The sequence below is a fragment of the Phocoena sinus genome, chromosome 18, assembly GCF_008692025.1.
Source record: "Phocoena sinus isolate mPhoSin1 chromosome 18, mPhoSin1.pri, whole genome shotgun sequence".
Classification (NCBI taxonomy): domain Eukaryota; kingdom Metazoa; phylum Chordata; class Mammalia; order Artiodactyla; family Phocoenidae; genus Phocoena; species Phocoena sinus.
The window spans coordinates 4101206-4121420 of NC_045780.1; the positions used below are offsets into that span (position 1 = coordinate 4101206).

General features: G+C 42.6%; 1 protein-coding gene across 9 annotated transcripts; it reads right to left on the reverse strand.

Annotated features, from left to right (window-relative positions):
* Nucleotides 1-216: 216 nt before the first annotated feature.
* RNF6 (ring finger protein 6) lies at nt 217-13088 on the reverse strand. 9 transcript variants are annotated; one of them, XM_032611526.1, is made up of 6 exons: nt 12729-13088; nt 11973-12034; nt 10180-10390; nt 9197-9292; nt 5636-5754; nt 217-744 (listed from the first exon to the last, which is right to left on the reverse strand). In XM_032611526.1, the coding sequence occupies exons 3-6, from the start codon at nt 10370-10372 to the stop codon at nt 691-693; spliced, it is 462 nt and encodes a 153-aa protein (XP_032467417.1). In that variant the 5' UTR covers nt 10373-10390; nt 11973-12034; nt 12729-13088; the 3' UTR covers nt 217-690. The 9 variants fall into 9 exon arrangements, with proteins under 9 accessions (XP_032467417.1, XP_032467416.1, XP_032467415.1 ...); XM_032611525.1 differs by lacking the exon at nt 217-744 and adding an exon at nt 2970-5007; XM_032611524.1 differs by lacking the exon at nt 217-744 and having other exon boundaries at nt 2970-5754; nt 9197-9289.
* Nucleotides 13089-20215: the final 7127 nt, after the last annotated feature.

Here is a 20215-nt window from a genome sequence, read left to right on the forward strand (position 1 = left end):
TTAAATATGTAATTGTCTTCAAATGAGACGTTAATAGAGGAAAAACACGTCTGAAAGTGTTGAGTTTCCAGAAGAAGTGTGACTGTTGTTTTTTTAAAAATGAAAAAAGAGAAAGAAAACTATAGGGGCCAACTCAAGAGTCTTCAGAGATGTAATGCTCAAAATAAAACAACAAACATACTTGCTGTAAGTATTTATGGATCCCCAGTTATCACAAGGGCAGGTACATCAGGGCCTAATACACTCAGTCACTGAAAAGCACCCCCAACCTGTCTGACGACATCAAGGAAACGAGCACCACTGCCACTCAGTCATGTCCTTTGGAACGTAGAACATTTGGCCCTCTCGATGAGAGATGGCTTTGGCTTCCTGGGAAATCTGTGCATCTGTGTTGAGAGATATCGCAGGTCTCTGATTGCCAGAGTCATACAAGGTTGAGGGAGAGACCCTACAGGAGTCTGCTGCCACTACAAAGGTAACAACCACCCACTTCACATGGGCTCCTATTTCTACACCATTTCTTCCTCCTCTGGCCAGAGGTTATTCAAATGGAGACATGTAGGAAGATGAGAAGTTCACTGTAAGTTCTTGTCTGGGAGAAATATTCACGGAAGGGCCTCAGACAGCTTATTAACTCTGACCTTAACACAGCATCTTCATGCCTCATTCATCTCTTTGCTGGATTCATCCTCATAGTATAGATTCTGTTTGATATCTTTCAGGAGTGGTCCTTCTCTTTTCATTCTTGGGAAAGAAAAGGTGTATTTGTACATGGAAACAAACACATGATATAACAAAGTTACAAAATTAGACAAGTATCTTTGGGAAGGAGTTAGGCTGAAAACTTCCCAAAGCATTTCAGCTTCTCCAGGATGCAGGGTAGTGGAAAGAGCACAGGCTTTGGAGGCAAATGGTCCTGTGATTGACTCTCTAACTCTACCTCCTACCATGTTAAGTGGCAATATTTCAAGGAGAGCATGGGAGATTTAAACTAGGAATTCATGTTAAAGACTGAAAGAAACACAACCTAAGAGTGAAAGATAATCAAGTCGTAACAATGCTAGTCGAAATTATAAAACTCTGGGATACAAGAAAAAGAGGGTAAAAGGATGTAATACGTAGGAAGGCAGCTAGGAAACTGACAGTTTAGAAATAGAAGTTCGCAAGACAGCCACACTATATAGAACAAGCTCTAAGGACATGTCATGGAAAATAGTCAAATGAAGAATTTTTTAAAATAAATTTATTTTATTTTTGGCTGCGTTGGGTCTCCGTTTCTGCACGCGGGCTTTCTCTAGCTGTGGAGAGCGGGGGCTTCTCATTGCAGTGGCTTCTCTTGCTGCAGAGCACGGGTTCTAGGCGTGTGGGCTTCAGTACTTGTGGCACATGGGCTCAGTGGTTGTGGCTCACGGACTCTAGAGCGCAGGCTCAGTAGTTGTGGCGCACGGGCTTAGTTGCTCCGTGGCATGTGGGATCTTCCCGGACCAGGGCTCTGCAATGGCAGGCAGATTCTTAACCACTGCGCCACCAGGGAAGCCCCCAAATGAAGAATTTAAATGATTTGTTCCTTTCTTTATTGGAAGCACAAAGGGTACAGTCCTTGCTGAGTAGATGCTATAAACAGATAATGAGCCTTTGTGTTTGTCATCAGCCTTGTTTACTGGGAGATGAATGAAAATATTAAAGAAAACACTTCTTTGTTCCCAACTAGGGCACCAATCTACCAAATTCATTAGGCTTTCCTGCTGCTTTCAGGCACTTTTCCATACAGTGCACAATCCAATTCTATTTCCAGTGCCTACTCGGGAATCCCTTCACGTGCTGGTCCTCCCATGTCTTGCAAACGACCGAGGATCAACATGCTTTTTTCTCTTCTTTATCCTTACTTTGTTCATTTCCCCTTTTGTTTTCCTCTTGATTTTCCGAACTGCTCAAACCAGGAGAGGTAGAACTTCCTGAGGAAGGTTCCATATGAGCGGTAACTGCTGGATTTAGTCTCTTGTCATATTGGGGACAAATGGTGCCACGAAAGTGAGTATGATAGATACATGAATACGGCTCCATTTCAGGTCAATGTCTACACTGGCCGAGCTTGTAACTTGTCCGCCCTCCTCCACTCCGAGATTCTCCACTTGTGAACACATGACTCTCCCACCTCCTCACAGTGATCTAGAAACCAAATAATGTCTTTTTTTTTCAACATTTTTATGCCCTTTTCTTTCTTTCCAGTTTCACTTCCATCAACCTAGGTTAGATAATAACTGATGATGATGATAATTGATAGTAAAAATTGATCATAGTATTTCCTTTATTGGCTTCTTGCTTCCCATCTCTCTCCACTCCACCACGTTCTGCACACTGCACCGCACCAGTCTTCCTGAACCATGAAAAGTGATCTTACCCTTCGCCAATACGATTTATCAAGAGCCATCTAGACTCTGTAAAGCAAAAATCCCGTAAGTCTGGTATCTAAAGCCTTCAGATGAAACTCCCCAGTCCTATGTCCCATATGTGACCTACATAAACCGTTTACTCCAAACAAAGTCACTACCTTTACTAAAACCTCTCACTCCACGGGCTAAATGCACCCCCTAACAAGTCCGCTGCATGCATCTTACCGAACGAACTACATATAATCACTAACTGGAAACAAAAACTAAATCTTGAGATATACCTAAATTTCACAGAATGGGCCTTGAGGTATTTGTTCTTGTGATTTTGTCCAAGTGGTATCACCATAGCAAACTATGTCATTTATTCATAAACAAACATCAAAGTCAGAACAATAACTCATTGTACTGCTCGATTTCCAATTTTCTAAGAGCAAATATGTCTTTCCCATGAAGACAGGCACTTTGTCCTCTACTGAATCCTCTACACCTGTAACACCGCCTGGCATCGAGTTAGTGCGAAATAACTACTTCTTTCAGTGAATACACCAAGGTGGACCAATAGAGAAGAACAGTTGACACATTTTAATATTTATTGGTAGAAACAGATCTTCAATGCATACTTTGTGTTTTAAAGTCTACATTCTCTTAACTTTTTTTGCTGTTGTTGTTATTGTTTCATTTGGAGTTTTCTGATCTCCAATTGAACTTAACATATTATCTATGCATTTGATTCTTTATAGACCCTTGTTTTTAGATTTTAAACTAAATTTGAAAACCATGCATATTGTATATCTTACTTAATGTAATCCAAAAAATTGTTTGCACTTTCAAAAAGGTCACAAAAAGGTAGAACTCAAGTTCAATAACCTCTATGTTCTAAAATTTCCACATTCCATTTCTGAAAAAAGAAATACTTGTTCAGTGTTATATATTGCTTGCTGCCTAATAAGTCAGGTTGTCAGAGACGCTTCATAAATTATGTCTATTTTTAAATATCTTAATCTACTTCCTCCCAGAGATGATCCTGTAAGTATTAAACATTGTGCCATATTCAGTAATAGCCCAACAGTTTCAAATAAGAACCAAACTGGTAGTTTTTAGACTGAATACTTCAACCTTAAAGTTATATACCTATATATACACGTGATACGCTGCGTATTAAATTCAACATTTCAAGTAACTTTAATGCGTTTAGCAAACATTCAGCCAAATATTCTTTCATGAAAAGATACTGTCCTTAGAATAAAAAGTTAAAGAAAGGCTTACTTAGACACCAATGTCTGGACACGGTACGAAGCCTGAAAGTCCAAGCAAAATCTTCTGGACTTCTCAGAAAAAGAATGTTGATTTGTAACCTACTGAGTTGTGCAGATACAAAAGTGCTTAGCATGACAAAATTACCAAAATAAAAACATTTTAGAAGTTATTTGGTTCTAGCAATATTAACTATTCTGTACTTTAGGATAATTTAATATTTGCATTTTAAATTTTCTATAAATTTTCTCTTTTTAACAAGTTAAAAAAGCACACAAAAAAATAGTTCAAACTATAATCATCTGTTATTTTTCATCCTGCTTAGCTCATCACAAATAATTCAACAAAAGAATGCCTGAATACTCAGCTCTACTAAGATGCAACATTTGACTGGATCCAGCACGTCACCCGTTGTTTGCTGTACTGGACCCTAAGACAGGCTGCCGACAGATAGGACACGTGCAATTCTCCGAGAGCCACCGGTCGATACAGTGGATGTGAAATTCATGCATGCAAGGTAACTGCCTGAGCTTGTTTCCCGTTACGTAGTCACTGATGCAAACGCTACAGATTTTCCCTCGTTCGCTGTCGATACTGCTGTGCTCATAGTTCCGGGTGGAAAGATTGTCAATCTGCTCTTTGGTTAAACCACGCATGCGGTCATCATCCTCCCCTTCATTAAGCAAGAAGTGAGCGAGGCGAAGGATAGGCAGGGTGCGAGTTTCGACCAAGTTACTTGAATTTTGCGACTGCCTGCCACCTCTGTTTGGGGCACGAGGTGGGGCGTCAGGGCTGTCTTCTCGGGTCCACCTGCCTTGGGGGGACCCTCCCCTGTGCTGGCTGACGGCCTCACCGAGGAGACTCACTTCTGAGCGTGTCTCTGGCCGATGCTGACCACTTCTCTGAGCCTCTGACTCAGATTCGGCCTCCATTAGAGAACTCAATTCTCCAAATCCAGTCATGATCTGCCTTAAAATTGATCGAAGAGCCACTGATGATGGTTCAGCGAGCTCATTCTCAGAAATCCTACGAAGAGGAACAGTTATGGTACTAACGTAGGTTCGCATACCTGAGCGCTCTAAACGAGAGATGGTGCGCCGAAAGCCCCCACTGCTGCTTTCGATAGTGACTGTGTTTGCTGCCAGCCCCACCCTAGATCGAGTTCTATTTGCAATACTGTCCCAGTCTCTGCTTTCTCCAGGACGAACCCTTCTCACTTGAAGGTCCAGCGTGATTGTTGGATGTCGTCGCGCAGCAGTGGAGGACCTGCTGGACTCTTCTTCTTCTACTGTGATTCTTGACACAAGTCTTGAGTTAGAGAATGTCGTATATGCGGTACCTCTGCCTTCTCGGCCTTGCTCTAGAAAGACACGAGTTATACCTCTCCTCCTAACAGACCGCCTAGTAGTTTGCTGAAAAGGTCTACTTTCCCTTTGTGAACTATGATAAACAGTGCCACTTTGCCTCTGAATTGGTGACCGGCTTCGGCTATTGAAAGTAGACCGTAATCTTATTGGCTCTAATCTTTGGTTTGTATTCCTCACTGTGACATTAGTTCTAGCCCCATTTTCCCAAACATGGGCTGCTCCAAATCGCTGCCCCTCCCTTTGCCTGAGTTCACTACCACCTGATGGATTAGCGCGTGCAGCACCAGTTCTAGGGGTGCCAACTGCCCCCCCAATTCCATTTCTTAATCTTCCCAATGCTGACAAAGATCCTTCTACTGAACTCCGCCCCCTCGATCCAAGCCTAGTTCTCGGAACGTTGGCACTACTACCACTGACAGCCCCTGCAGCTCGGCTCCTTGTTCGCCTGGCCACAGGGCTACTTGATCTCTGTGGCCCATCTGTGGTGTGATCTTGGCTAACATCTGAAAGTGGAACGCCCACGTAATCTTCGCCATCCACTTCAAATCCTCTATTCTCGTGATTTATGTGGATTTCCAGACAAAATTGGAACTCTCCACTGTGTGGGTTTGTTCGACTCACAGCTCTCCAAGTCTGGTTCCCATTCTGGCCACTTCGAGTTGCGTTTCTCATGCGACGAAAGGTGTTGAGCCATTCCAGCAGAGACTCTTCATCTGAACTTTCTCGAGGGACCCCTGAGTCTGGAAAGCAAACCAAATCAACTTAACATCAATTCCTAAAATCTATCTTTAGATCTTTATTGAAAGCTTGTAAGATAAACTAAGTTTTTATTAAATTAAAAATATAATTAAGAACATCTGTGCATTTTAATGAATGAAAAACGGCCAAAAAACTGAACTTTCTAAAAGAAAGGTGTATACTATAAGCATACTATAATACACATTGTATCAAAATTATAAAATTTTAAATACTATTTGTGCAAAGGTGTGAAGAAATCCTCACTCTTGCTTTCTATATGCCTGTTATTGGCAAAATATTAAGGCAAATGAAAAATATATCCAGTATCAAAACTGTACATTTAAATTGCTTTATTGGGACTTCCCTGGTGGCACAGTGGATAAGACTCCACGCTCCCAACGCAGGGGGCCTGGGTTTGATCCCTGGTCGGGGAACTAGATCCCACATGCATGCTGCAACTAAGAGTTTGCATGCCGCAACTAAGGAGCCCACCTGCCACAACTAAGACCCGCTGCAACTAAATAAAAATAAATATTTTAAAAATGGCTTTATTCATATGGCAGTATCAATAAAATACAGTGGCAAAACTTATGTATAATTTATCTTGAATTTTTAGAATTCTTTGGTAAAGGTAACTCAATCTTTTTTGCAATTAGGTATTTTGGCAACCTTAAGAATTTTGTCCTATTTCTCAGAAACTGCCAAAAATGTATAAGTCAAGAAATATGGCTTCATGAGTAAAATGTTAGAGCCACATCATATCTTCATGTGAGGACAGGAGACTTCAGGCATGTTACTTAAGTTCTCTGGCTAAATCCTTATCTGTAAACTTGATAATGATAGTGTAGATGTCAAAGGGTTATCATGAGGATAAAATAAGACACTGTATATAAAGTGATTAGCATAATATCTGGCACATAGGAAGCACTCAACAATGTTAGCCATCATATATAATACAATAAAATACATTTTCTGTTCATTTAGAACATGAGCTGCATGAAGACAATGAATTTTGCTTTATTTTACTCACTGTTAAATCCCCAACCTCTGCAACAGTATTTGGGACAAATCAGACTCTCAATTAATACCGTTGAATGAATCGATTTAGAAATAAACGCGCCCTGGGACTTCCCTGGTGGCGCACTGGTTAAGAATCCCCCTGCTAATGCAGGGGACACGGGTTTGATCCCTGGTCCAGGAAGATCCCACATGCCGCGGAGCAGTTAAGCCTGTGCACCACAACTACTGAGCCTGCGCTCTAGAACCCGCGAGCCACAACTACTGAGCCCATGTTCCACAACTACTGAAGCCCGTGCGCCTAGAGCCCGTGCTCCACAACAAGAGAAGCCGCCGCAATGAGAAGCCTGCACACCACAACGAAGAGCAGCCCCCGCTCACTGCAACCAGAGAAAGCCCACACACAGCAACGAAGACCCGACGCGGCCAAAAATAAAATTAAATTGGAAATATATACACATTTAAAAAAAAAAAGAAAGAAAGAGATGTGCCCCTAATAAACTTCTTTGAGTATGATACTGCTACTGTGGGAAGCTTTAAGTTTTCCATTTTAACCAGTGGATTATATAAAGTACCAAACTCAGTGAAAAGCAGCCTAATGCACGTTAACTACAGACTACCAAGTTCGCTCTTCTCAAAAACAGTTGTTAAATGAGCCTGCTCTGATTTGATTTCATTACTGCAATCTCTCATAAAAAACTTTTTTAAATATTAAAGTTAAACCTGTTAATCAGCTGCTGGCATCAGTAAGAACAGCAACCTCAGCCATATTCTAAAGGTATAAGCTATTTCACACGTGACGCGTACATTTTCCATTAAAACATATTCAAAGGACCAGTATTACCAGCTATACCAATATAGTACAATTTGCATATCTAAACATAAAGAAGAAAAAGGGTTAACATCCACTTTCCATTTTAATTTGCAAAAAGATATAAGTAAAGGGCAGGTAAACATTAAGTCATTCTAGATGCCACTTCTTTCTTTAATTACTAGAATATAGTGATGGCAGTGTGTGAAAGAGGTCACTCATGTCTCACAAAATCCGTCACCCCATTCTTCCACTGGAAATGCACTGCAGTGTCCTGTGAACAACCTGGCATCTGGGTGTGGCCACAGGACTAAGTTCTCATCAATGGAACGGGAGTAGAAGTGAGAGAGCTCATTTCCGGGCAGGCGCCTGGGTCTTCTCCTGGAACCTGGAACTGCCAGCGAGAACCTAGAAGTGGCTGTGACTTAGCTCGATCATGCAAACCGTACCTGGAGCAGCAGTCAGTGCCCAGGGAACCTTTCTGCAACAGTGGAGATGTTCTGTACCTGTGCCGTCCAGTACAGAAGCCACTAGCCACAGGGGACTATTAAACACTTGAATGTTCTTGAGGAACTGAATTTTCAATTTTATTAGATTTAAATAGGCCCACGTGGCCGGTGCTACCGCACTGGACAGCACAGCTGTAGAAGCACTGTGCTGGCTGCGTGGGTCCCAGAAGGCTTTATGGATTGACGTGTGTCTGCCCTGGACTGAGCACAAAACGGAAGTAAGCTTCCATCTCATCAGCCGATGCGTTTAATAGTCTTCACCCTAACCAACACCATGATCCTGATGTAATATGTGAAACCACTACTAACGAACACCTCTGGAGAAGGAAGTAGAACTGGTAAGAGGGACCTTAAAGTTGGCTTTACTTTTAACTCTACACTTGTTTAGCTTGAATTTTGTTTTTTTACAAGTGATTTGTTTTTTTTGTTTTTTTTTTTTTTTTTTTTGCGGTCCATGGGCCTCTCACCGCTATGGCCTCTCCCGTCGCGGAGCACAGGCTCCAGACGCGCAGGCTCAGCGGCCATGGATCACGGGCCCAGCCGCTCCGCGGCATGTGGGATCTTCCCGGACCGGGGCACGAACCCGTGTCCCCTGCATCGGCAGGCGGACTCCAAACCACTGCGCCACCAGGGAAGCCCCGATTTGTTTTTTTATAAGAATTTCTTATATTATGACTTAGTGTCTGTTCAGTAAAATGACACAACACAAAACCAATAAAACAAAGCAACAAAAATAGGTTATCCTGACTCAGTCTTTCTGTATTGTTCTGTATAAATTTTTAGAAGCTAAGTTTAGTTATATTACTTAAAAAAAACAGTAGTGTGTAAAGTCTAAGATTAAAAAGAACTCTGCTGGTAATTAATTGTATACTATTTCATACACATGAGCTCCCTGAAGGCAATGGGTGTGTAAGACGTCTTTATATGCATCCCCTGTCCTGTATTACCTAACTATACTGCTCAGCATATAATATGTAAATACTACCTGAATGATTATCACATTTAATCTAGAAAACACTAAAAACAAACATTGTACAAGGTCCTATAAGTTCATTTCTGCAATTACTCCAATCAAACCTGTTCCTTATGGAAAGGAGTCTACAATACCTCTGGTGTTTGTCCCATTTCTCAAGTCAGGCTGAGATGCTAGCTGTTCCTTGACTCCATCTAAACGTTGTTGTAATTCTTCTGATGTTATTTCTCCTAAAACAATGGAAAAGTGCCCACTAAAATTAAAATCTTTAAATTACATGAAAACTCATGAAGGGTAAGACTAATCTTTAGCAATCTGTAGAAGACATTCTGTCTTCATGTTCTATAAATTGAAGACAGCAAAAAACGTTTAATTCATGCAAATACATCATTTTCGTTGTTTCATTTATTAATGTTTTATTTAAATTAAAATAAGATTTAATTTGAATCATTAATGAAGTGCTCCTAGTTTATAAACTTAGGAACCTATAAGCTATAATTCTGTGGATTTTCGTCAGAGTTAAAAAGAAATTAAGAAGGGAGTACTTGTAGAAAAAATTTCAAATCTTTATTTACTTGAATTCTACCTAGTTCGTTATATGGGTAATGAATGCCCTTCATTATATGTGTATACAGAATGCGAATATGCAACACACAAATATATACAAGCATACAGTTTCAATTAGTTCATCTGTGAAATTAATTTGTAAAAAATTAATGGAGCACATTGAACTTTTTGGGAGTCATTAATTCAGCTAAATAAATAAATAAATGATAAGACCTCAAATGAGTTAGAATTAGGTTTTAAATGAATAATATTTTATTTGTACAAATATTACTTAAGAGACATAGGACTACGTAAATATCTGACACTATCATGTACGTTAACCTGTTGGTTTGACACTTGTGTAACAGTGCTATATGTTCAATATTCTTACCTACTTATAAAATACAGAAGTAAGCCAGTGATTTTCTATGTTGTTATGTTACAGTGCTCTTAAAGTCACAAAAACAGTACACTACATTTTGAGAGAGGAAAGATGGGGTAAAAACCCCTCCTTATTTTGAAACTTCTAATAATGCTGAAAAAGGTATTTCCTCTTTTACCCATCTCTTACCAGGGGTGCCTAAAAGATTATGGTCTCTCATTAGCCGGTAATCTTCGTCATTGAGATCATTAATAAACTGATAATAGGCTTCTTCTCTGTGGAGACGCTCTTGCTGCCTCCTTCTCTCGTTTTCATGATGATTCTGGTCTTGAGATGAGGTTTCTTCACCACCACCATCTGATCTAGATCTAGACCAATTCATGCTGAGATTCCTGGCTTTCTGTTCAAACAGTATATACAAGATTCAAGGTATTAGCCGTGGACTACACATGGCTTCATATTTTAACTTAGTTTTTTCATTTTCATTTTAAAATTCTGTCCACTACTCAAATACTTCATATGCCAAATCTTGCAGTGAAGAACTTACATATAAAATGAATAACAGCTCCTAGGTGATAGAACACAATTGGACCTACTTCTTTGCCTAAAGCCATCCTCTAAGTCAGACTGGATTTGGTTTCACCACACATTTCTCATAGCTGAAAATCAAAGTGATTATCTCATTTTCTACATCTTTGACTCTCCTGTTGGCCCAAAAGCCCTCACTGATGTTCCAAATATCTGGGTATTTCACATTACCATACAAATTTTAAGCTTGAATTATGCACGTTCTAAGCAAAGGACTATTGGGTATCAAAAGGGTATCATTTACATTTATTTCCAGTAAGGGTATTCTTCCCAAAAAAAGTTCATAAATATAATATTACCCCCCCTGCACTTTGCTGAGGTAAAAATAACTTAGCTGAACAGACCTGGAGTTGATTTCCCTTACAGCTAACAGGAAACAATACTCTGTGCACAGCTCTGGGGATTGTAAAAGCACGTAAGAGCTTTTGGGTTTCCCCATAGGAAACCTTGTTCCTAAGCCTGGAATGGTTAGTCCCGGAGGTCTCTGAGTGCCAGTGAAACTTCCTGACCTCGCTAGGCAAACACTGCTTTTGGATTATACTGAAATGTCATTCCTGAGAAGTTTACTTTTAAACCATAAGGAAATCAAGGGAGGAAAGTAATTGTTTCATAAATATCTTAGAATTTCTTAAACACATCTATTTACTAAGTCGTTAAAGCTACAGTTCTCAACTGGGAATGCACATCAAACACCCTTGAGGAAATGTTTTCAAATACAGATGCCCAGAGCTCACCCCCAATCCTAGGTCAGAATTTTCCAGGGTAGGGCCCAGGTCTACCTTCGAGAGCTAATCTGGGTGTTCTGTGGCTGAAATAAACCATCCTTTGACAATTTCTGGTATGTCACTAAAGGGTATGTGTAATACAGCACATGACTTAATAAAGGCTGCAGGATCGAATGACTAGGTGACCAGGGAAGCAACTTCGGTAACTAGGACTCAGTATTTAATAAGCAAACTACTTTAAAAACAGAGTGAAATTAGCCTACAAGTCTAAATTATTGTATGAGTTAGCAACTAACCACTCTCATGCACATTCTGACATTAAATTACAACGTCAAAGGATTTTTTCACAGTGATCCCTATGTCATTTTTTTAAGGAAAGATCTAGTAGCACTATCCAGTCACATGCAAATTAACATTATCAAAAACTACAGATTTCTTTCCATTTTCAGAATAATTAGGACTAGACCATCATTAGCAAGGAGCATATTTGGTAGGTACAGCAGTAATAAGCTTTTTGTATTAAACAGTTTAAATATCTGAAACCTATCATAAAGTAAAGCTACTTTAATATTATTGAAAACTTTAAGAGCTTCTCCTTAAGTGGTAGTTTTCTCGTACAATTAACCACAATTAAATCCACGTGAATACCTTACTTGCCTTTCAACATACTTTTAATATATGCAATGGTATCCATCCTTCCACTGTTTGTGCTTTTTTTGACAGCTGCCCATCTGAAGCGATAAAAGAGAGTCGAATTATTCAATAAGTTGCCTCTTTGAAGGCTAGGAACGGCTAGTCGTCTCCCAACTCTACTGTAAAGTTAAGGCAAACTCTCCAGTGGATTCTGTTAGAAACTCACCTAGAAAATGAGATCCCCAAACAATTAGGTCATGGAAATCTCCCGCACGGCCCGTTTCTGCCACAACAGAAACTAGGCCTTTCTTTCCTCCACCGTCACCCCTCTTGGGATGACAACTCCTCTCTCAAGGCCTTCCTTCCCACCCCGCTCCCACTCGGGTGTTGCCAGGCTTAGGGGCCTCCAGCTTACTTCTAAACCTTCACTCGCTCGCCACCCCTGCCCTCCGTCCCGATACTGGTTCTCTTCCTGGAAGTTGCGACAGAAGCTCGCGCCGGGGTAGGGCCCCCAGTACAATAAACAAACTGGACTCGTGCCCAACCAACCTCTCCCCAACCGGTCCTGGAGTAACGCTTCCCTTAGCGACCTAGATTCCCACAAGGAAGCCAGTGACAGCGGGGCCTCGGAGCCAATCACCGGCCAGGGCAGGGCATCTAGACCACAGGTAGCCAATCAGGAGAGGCGGGGCCCAGGGAGGGCCTGCGGTCCCCGCGTCTCCCAGAAGCCGCGGAGGGCCCGGAGCTTCCCCCGAGCTCGCTACGCTGGGGACCTGGCTGTCTTCCCGCTACCTGGAGAGAAGCGTGCGGCCCCGGAGGCTGTGACCGGCCGGCGGGCGGGGCTCGCATCCGCGCCTCCGGAGGCCGCTGCGCCCTCTGCTCGTCTGCTGAAGAGAAGCCTGCTGCAGCGGGACGGTCCAGCCGGAGCGCAGGCTCTGGAGGAGGGACGGCAGGCCCCACCCGTCTCTCCCTAAGGCCGGGCCGCCCCCTGCGCGACAGGAGACGCTCAGCCGCCGCCGGGCACTAGCCTGTACGAGTGGAAACTGCGTCCGGTGGGATCCCGGATGCCGCGTGCAGCGTTCCGGCTTTCGGCGCTCGCGGCAGCGCTGATGTCACGTGGACGCCTCTCCAGCCGGGGTGCGGCGGCCCAAGGACGAGTTGGGCTGGAGTGCAACCCAACGGTCTGTTCTTGTCCCTTGACTGCCTGGGTACCACGTAGCTCACCACCCAGGCGCTTTCCCTTATTGACAATCGGAAATTACAAACCCTAATCAATTCTCGAGTGCCTCTACTCGGGTTTCAGTGAAAAAAGTGAATTCCCGCTAGGAATGCACTTTGAACCCACAACCCCTCCCCACAGTCGTGTCTCTGGTTTTACTTCTGAGATGTGACGCTTACCAAACTCGCCTCACCACTAGTTACGCCCTTGACTCAGTCCCTGCCCAGCCTGGTATAGGTTCCCCGACTTACCTACCCTCTAGAAGATTTAATCATTGCATCGTGCTCACCGTGCTGTGATTCTTCATTCGTTCGTTCATTCATTCATTCGTTCGTTCATTCATTCCTGCCTTAACTTTGGAGGAGCTAAACTATCCCGGCTCTCATGCTTAGCGCCTGGGTAACAAACTTTAGCATCCATGAGCTACCAGTGTAGTAGGGGTAGAAGGGACAAGATTTTTTAAAAATCGGCATATTGTTATAGATACGAAAATGGAAATATATAAACGATGCAGTCTTCAAGGCCCTTCACGATATCTCTGCTGTATACCACTACAGACTGGGTGCTTCTTGGCATTCTGGAACTACTTGAAGTTCAATTAAGCAACCCCCAACCCCACTTTTACCTAATTTCCTTTATCTCCCAGGACTCATTTCATATCTCATGGTCAAGGGATTTTTTTTCTGATACCTCTGAAGTGGCACTCTAACCCCATCGTCCAGCCACGCATAAAACTAGGCCCACGTCCCTAGTACGGTGGCTCCCATAGCTTCCTCTGTATAATTATTTTAGCACTTACTCATTTAACAAATATTTACTGGGTGCCACTAGGAATTAGGTGCCAATGCTAACAGCAGAAGATAAGACAAACCAGGCCCGTGCCCTCCTTTTGAATGGAAAAAGACAGCCACTGAACGAGTACCTACAATGATTTTCTGTTCATTTATAGTTCTCTCCCATCTAAGAGTCCAAACTCCTTCAGTTCAAACAAAGGGATTTATTCATTTTTAGAGTCCCAGAGCTCAGCATGGCACCTGGCACAAAATGCCCCTCAGCCAACTGCATGGATGAGCAGTGAAAAATGCAAACTTGTTACAAACAAGATTAATGCATGTTAGTACAATGACCTCAGGAATTCCGAGTACACGTCTGAGAAAATCACGTGAGATATCCAAAATTCAAACAGAAATCATTTTAAATACCTATACGAGTTGTAATGAGTGTAATACGCCATCAAGTGCAAATACTTTAAAACGTTAAACGGAAAAGACGTGTATATATCCTAAGAGTCAAAAAATACAAAGTCTAATCAAGTGATTTACCTGGTGGCAGGCTGCAGATTTCTGTGGATAGATAGGTAATGTATGGAACTTTAATCCAATACCTTGCTTCAATTTTGTAGCCCAAGACAAAGTGACTATAAAAGGGTTCTACGTATGATAACTGGGACAGAGAGGTGGATCATTCTGGATATCTGTATTTCCAGCTCTCATAACCTGCCAAAATCTTTGGTCTAATTAACCTCGTTTATTGGGATGCTACCTGGCCTTTTTAGTGTGTAGGCGTCTTTTAACTCCAGGACTTTTTACAGTGAAGAATAAAAAGGTATAAAAGAAAACCATAACATTAAAAGGATTTTCTGTATATTTGCCATTTTATGTACTTATAGTGTTTAAGTGATTTTGGCTTCTTAGAATGACAGCCTTAATTAAAATTTAAAATCCAAACTGAGATGTTGATTTAGACTTTTACGTTTAAATCTTTTTTTTTTTGCCGTGCCGCCTGGCTTGCAGGATCTTAATTCCCCCACCAGGGACTGAACCCTGGCCCACGGCAGTGAAAGCCACGAGTTCTAACCACTGGACCACCAGGGAATTCCCTTAAGTTGAAATCTTAATAAGTTTGTGGACAGTATAAGAACAGCTAAGAGAAATTTAGGCTCATCATATTGTTTTCTGATTAATTTTAAGATTATTATTTAAGGATTCAGGAAGACATTAAATCCAACATTTGAAGTACTTATGGATTCAGGAGGACATTAAATCCAACATTTGAAGTACTTATGAATGAAAAAATATTATTTATAAACAGTTTAAAATGTTTGTTTGAAGATGATTAATTAAATAAGTATTAATTAAATAAGTATGTGAATGAGATCTAAATTTAGTCAGAGTCTAATTCCAAATGACTGTTAAAGTTTACTTATTACTAGAATAATGAGAGCTGTAAACTAGATTTAAAAGCCTAAGGTTTAAGTAGGGCATTGAATTGGAATTTGATAAGTTGAATATTAACTGTTTAAAGCAAAGATTTTTTAAAAGAGTATTTTATTAATTTCCTCTTAAAATATTTTTTTAAAAGAGCTTTATTGAGCTATAATTTACATACCATAAAATTCACCCATTTAAAGTGTACAATTCAGTGATTTTTACTATATGCACAGGGTTGTGCAGTCATCACCACAGTCTAATTATGGAATATTTTCATCACCCCTAAAAGAAATCTCACACCCATTAGCAGTCATCCCATTCCTTCCCACCCCACTCCCAGCCCCTGGTAGTCACTAAGACACTTTCTGTCTCTGTGCATTTGCTTACAGGACATTTCCTATAGATGGAATCATGCAAGAGCAGCCTTTTTTTTTTTTTTTTTTTTGCGGTACGCGGGCCTCTTTGTTGTGGCCTCTCCCGTTGCGGAGCACAGGCTCCGGACGCGCAGGCCCAGCGGCCACGGCTCACGGGCCCAGCCGCTCCGCGGCATGTGGGATCTTCCCGGACCGGGGCACGAACCCGTGCCCCTGCATCGGCAGGCGGACTTTCAACCACTGTGCCACCAGGGAAGCCCAAGAGCAGCCTTTTACACCTGGCTTCTTTCACTTAGCCCTGTTTTAAAGGGCCATCCATATTGCAGCCTGGGTCAGTGCTCCATTCCTAAAGAGAAACTTCTTAATAGCCTTTTTCTGCATATGAAAACCACCTCCAAGGACACCCTCTGTTATGGGTTGAATGTGTCCCTCCACTCATATTCTGAAACCCTAATCTCCCCCCCACCCCGCCCCCATCTCAGAATGTGACTTAATTTGGAGATAGGGCCTTAAAGTGTTAATTAAGTTAAAATGAGGCTATTAGGGTGAGTTCTAATCCTATCTGACCAGTGTCCTTATACGAACAGGAAATCTGGATACGTGAAAAGACACCAGGGATGTGTGTACACAGAGGAAAGGCCATGTACAGGCACAGCAAGGAGGCAGCCATATGCAAGCTTAGGAGAGAGGCCTCAGAAGAAACGAAACCTGCTGACAGCTTGATCTTGGACTTCCAACCTCCGGAACAGTGAGAAATAAATTTCTGTTGTTTAACCCGCTTAGTCTATGGTGTTTTGTTATGGCAGCCCTAGCAAACTAATGCACCCCCTACATCAACAGCTTAGAGTTTTACTCTATCAGAAACTCCTCCAGATAGAAGCATGTGCCCAGGGAAATGGAGCAGTTGAGCTCCTAAACCTGTGTTCTAGAGAAGTCCGTCATTTCCTTTCAGAGAACCTGCCAGCCGCTTGCAAGGAGCCACTCTAGACCATGTGACCCCACCTCTCTGGCCATGGCTATTTGAGATAAGGTACATGTTCCAGATTTTCTGGGAATTTGGAATTCTGTCATGGAGATTTTGTCGGTTAACTGTGAGTGAAAGAACTGAAAGGTCATAGAGACGAAAAGGCTAAGACCTCTCAGATGTCGCCCATGAGCAAGTAAACAGTAATTAGAAAAGGAACAGAGAGCTTGCCAGTTCCCTAGGGGCTCCGTTACTTTGTCAACAAATGGGTCTGTGTGATTCTCCTATTCCTTTACATCATCCTCTGTTTGTTTTTTTTTTTTTTTTTTTTTTTGCGGTACGCGGGCCTCCCACTGTTGTGGCCTCTCCCGTTGCGGAGTACAGGCTCCGGATGCGCAGGCTCAGCGGCCATGGATCACGGGCCCAGCCGCTCCGCGGCATGTGGGATCCTCTTGGACCGGGGCACGAACCCGCGTCCCCTGCATCGGCAGGCGGACTCCCAACCACTGCGCCACGAGGGAAGCCCCATTCTCTGTCTTTAATTAGGTTATTTTACTGGGGTTCTTGCAGCTAAAAATTCTTCCTCTGAATCAGCCAGGATTCAAGGCAGGATGCAAAAATCACTTTACATTTTTAAAGCAGAAAGGTATTTATTACAGGGAATTAGGTACCTACAAAATCATTGCAATGGACAGAGGAGTGTGGGCTGTGGGTTGAGCCTCAGACCAACTCCCACATACGTTCAGGACCGACCTCGGAGGAGAGCTACCACCTCTGAGGTTGCCACTGGAGTCCTGGGTTCAGGAATGTCCGGCATCAGCTGCTGTAATACAGCTATCTGGAAGCCAACAGCAGAAATCCTCTGTTCCCAGAGCCATGGGTTATCTCTTAACACCGTCAAAGCTGGTAACCATGCTGAATCACTACTGCAGAATATCCTCACACTCCAGAGCCTTGCTTACCAACAGGAAAACAGCCCAAAGCGGGTAGAAATACAGCTTCTCCTTCAGCTCAGTTTTCCACATCTTGTTGAACACTTTTAACTGGCAGAACCTAATCTGCATCCAGAGCTGTGTTTGCAAGAAAGCCTGGGTAATGTCATTTTTAGTGTTCCAGGCTTTATACAAGATGGCACACCAGAAGAAGGGAAGAATGGAGGTTGAGCAAGGAGGTTGAAAGTACCCAATGTCGTTCTCATCAATCTCACCTATCCAGTTCAGCCAGAGACTGTCTTGGGTCAGGTTCTCTAGAAACAGAGCCTGAAACAAGGATTCTTGTTCAAGTGATTTTATGAGGGGAGTGCTCTCTGGAAAAGGTGAGTGAAGGCAGCAGGATTGGCCAGGAAGACAAGGAAATAAGAATGGGCCTCAGCTGATTCCACACAATTCACCAGCAAGTGTTATCCAAGAAGGCCAGCTTTTTGTACCCCCATTACCCCTGGATGAGGTCTTCGATGCAGGAGGACAAGAGAAGGTGGCATCTGGAATGGTTATCCAATGCTCACAGCAGCTGGGGTACAGATGCACTAGCTTATAAGTGGGTTTGGGCAGGGCGCTGTCTTCCACCTTTGCAATGTTCAGATCGCTTGCTTTTTGCATAAAGGTACTCCATCTAAGCACAGTTTCTCCAGAATTCTTATTAGCCACAACATCTGGGAAATTTTATAAGAGGAGGGTGATGGGCCAAACTACAGTCCCTGCTGCTGCAGCTGGTCCCAAGGCCATAACTGATACTATTATACATGATGGTTTAGTTTCTAAGTTGCCCATAAAGCTTAAGTGGTAATTGATTGAAATTTTTCATTTTATTTGATCCCCTACTGTGCCTGACCTGTAGGTTTATCCTTTTCTTTTTTCAGTTCCTTCTTTGGTTATCTGTGTGACCTTTTGCAAATTACTTAATCTCTGCATGCCTCAATTTCCTAATCTGTAAAATGAGTATAACCATAGTACCTACCTAATTCTGAGGATTAAATGAGTTAATGCCTTGCACGTAGAAAATATTCTAGAAATATTAGCTGCTATTACTATTATATTATCATCTGTCCTAGGTTGGCTCCCTCCTACCCCCCAAAAAGCAGAACCGTAGGCAAGGATTCATTTGAAAATGATTTAGGAAGTGTTCCCAGGAAACACCAGTAAGGGAGTGAGGGAGTAGAATTGGGGAAAAAAGAAGCCTAAGTCAGGGTTTTAATACCAGTTTGGACCTAAATTCAGCGGGACACAGGAGACAGTGCAGGTTACCCCAGTGTGGTCCCAATCAGAGGTCATGAGAGCTGGAGTATTCATACTTGCACTCACAGTCACTAAGGTGGGGGTGAGCTTAATTCCCAGAACTTCAGTTTTGTGTGTGAAAAGGCGTTCCAGTAGCCTAAGGGTGGTAGCTCTACAAAGAGAGAAAGAAATCTGAACGGATATGGTCAGAGCATTGACTTGGCATCTGCTACACCATCAACACTATCATCATCATCACCATCACCGTCACCATCTCCATCTCCATCATCATTGTCACCACCACCATCACCATCTCCATCTCCGTGATCATCGTCTCCACCACCATCACCATCATCACCACCACCATCATCACCATCATCATCATTATTGTCATCACCATCACCATCTCCCATAAATCACACAATGGTACCTAGTTGGAAAGGCATTGTGTTAGGTTCTGGGGACAAAAAGAGCTATAAAATGCAGGCCCTGTCCTCCTACACCTTAGAATCCCATTGAAGAGACAGGATAAACACACAAAAAGAAGTATATGCAAATTGCCAAATAAGTGTAAACGGTATTGCTATGGGAATGTATTGGCATTGGGTGATAAGTTAAGATCCCAGCAGTACCTGAGTTGGATATCAAAGAGGGGGTAGGGTTTAGAGAAGTAAAGAAGAAAGGGAGAGTGTGGATAGGGAAGGAGGGGAATGATGAATGTTTCAGGGAGAATCAATAAACTTGTCCTAATGTAGCGGTTCTCAACCTTGAACGTTCATTAGGATCACCAGGGAGCTTTAAAAATCCCAACACTAGGGGCTTCCCTGGTGGCGCAGTGGTTGAGAGTCCGCCTGCCGATGCAGGAAACACGGGTTCGTGCCCCGGTCCGGGAAGATCCCACATGCCATGGAGTGGCTGGGCCTGTGAGCCATGGCCGCTGAGCCTGCACGTCCGGAGCCTGTGCTCCGCAACGGGAGAGGCCACAGCAGTAAGAGGCCCGCGTACCGCAAAAAAAAAATCCCAACACCCAGCTGTAGCCCAGGTCAATTACACCAGAATTGCTGGGGTGATTCACCAGGTGTTTCCAGTGGACACCCAAGGTCGAGAACCACTGTTTTATTTGATGGGAAGCAGCACAGGGGAAACTGGCTAGAACCCTACCAGAGATAACAGAAGAGCTCAGATTGTGGGAAACTTAGCTATGTGGAGCTGATTAATCTAATTCTAACGTTTCTATTGCAAGCTGCCTTAAGGTATTTTCATAAGTCAGGCTAAAGTAAATACAGAGGCTGGAATATT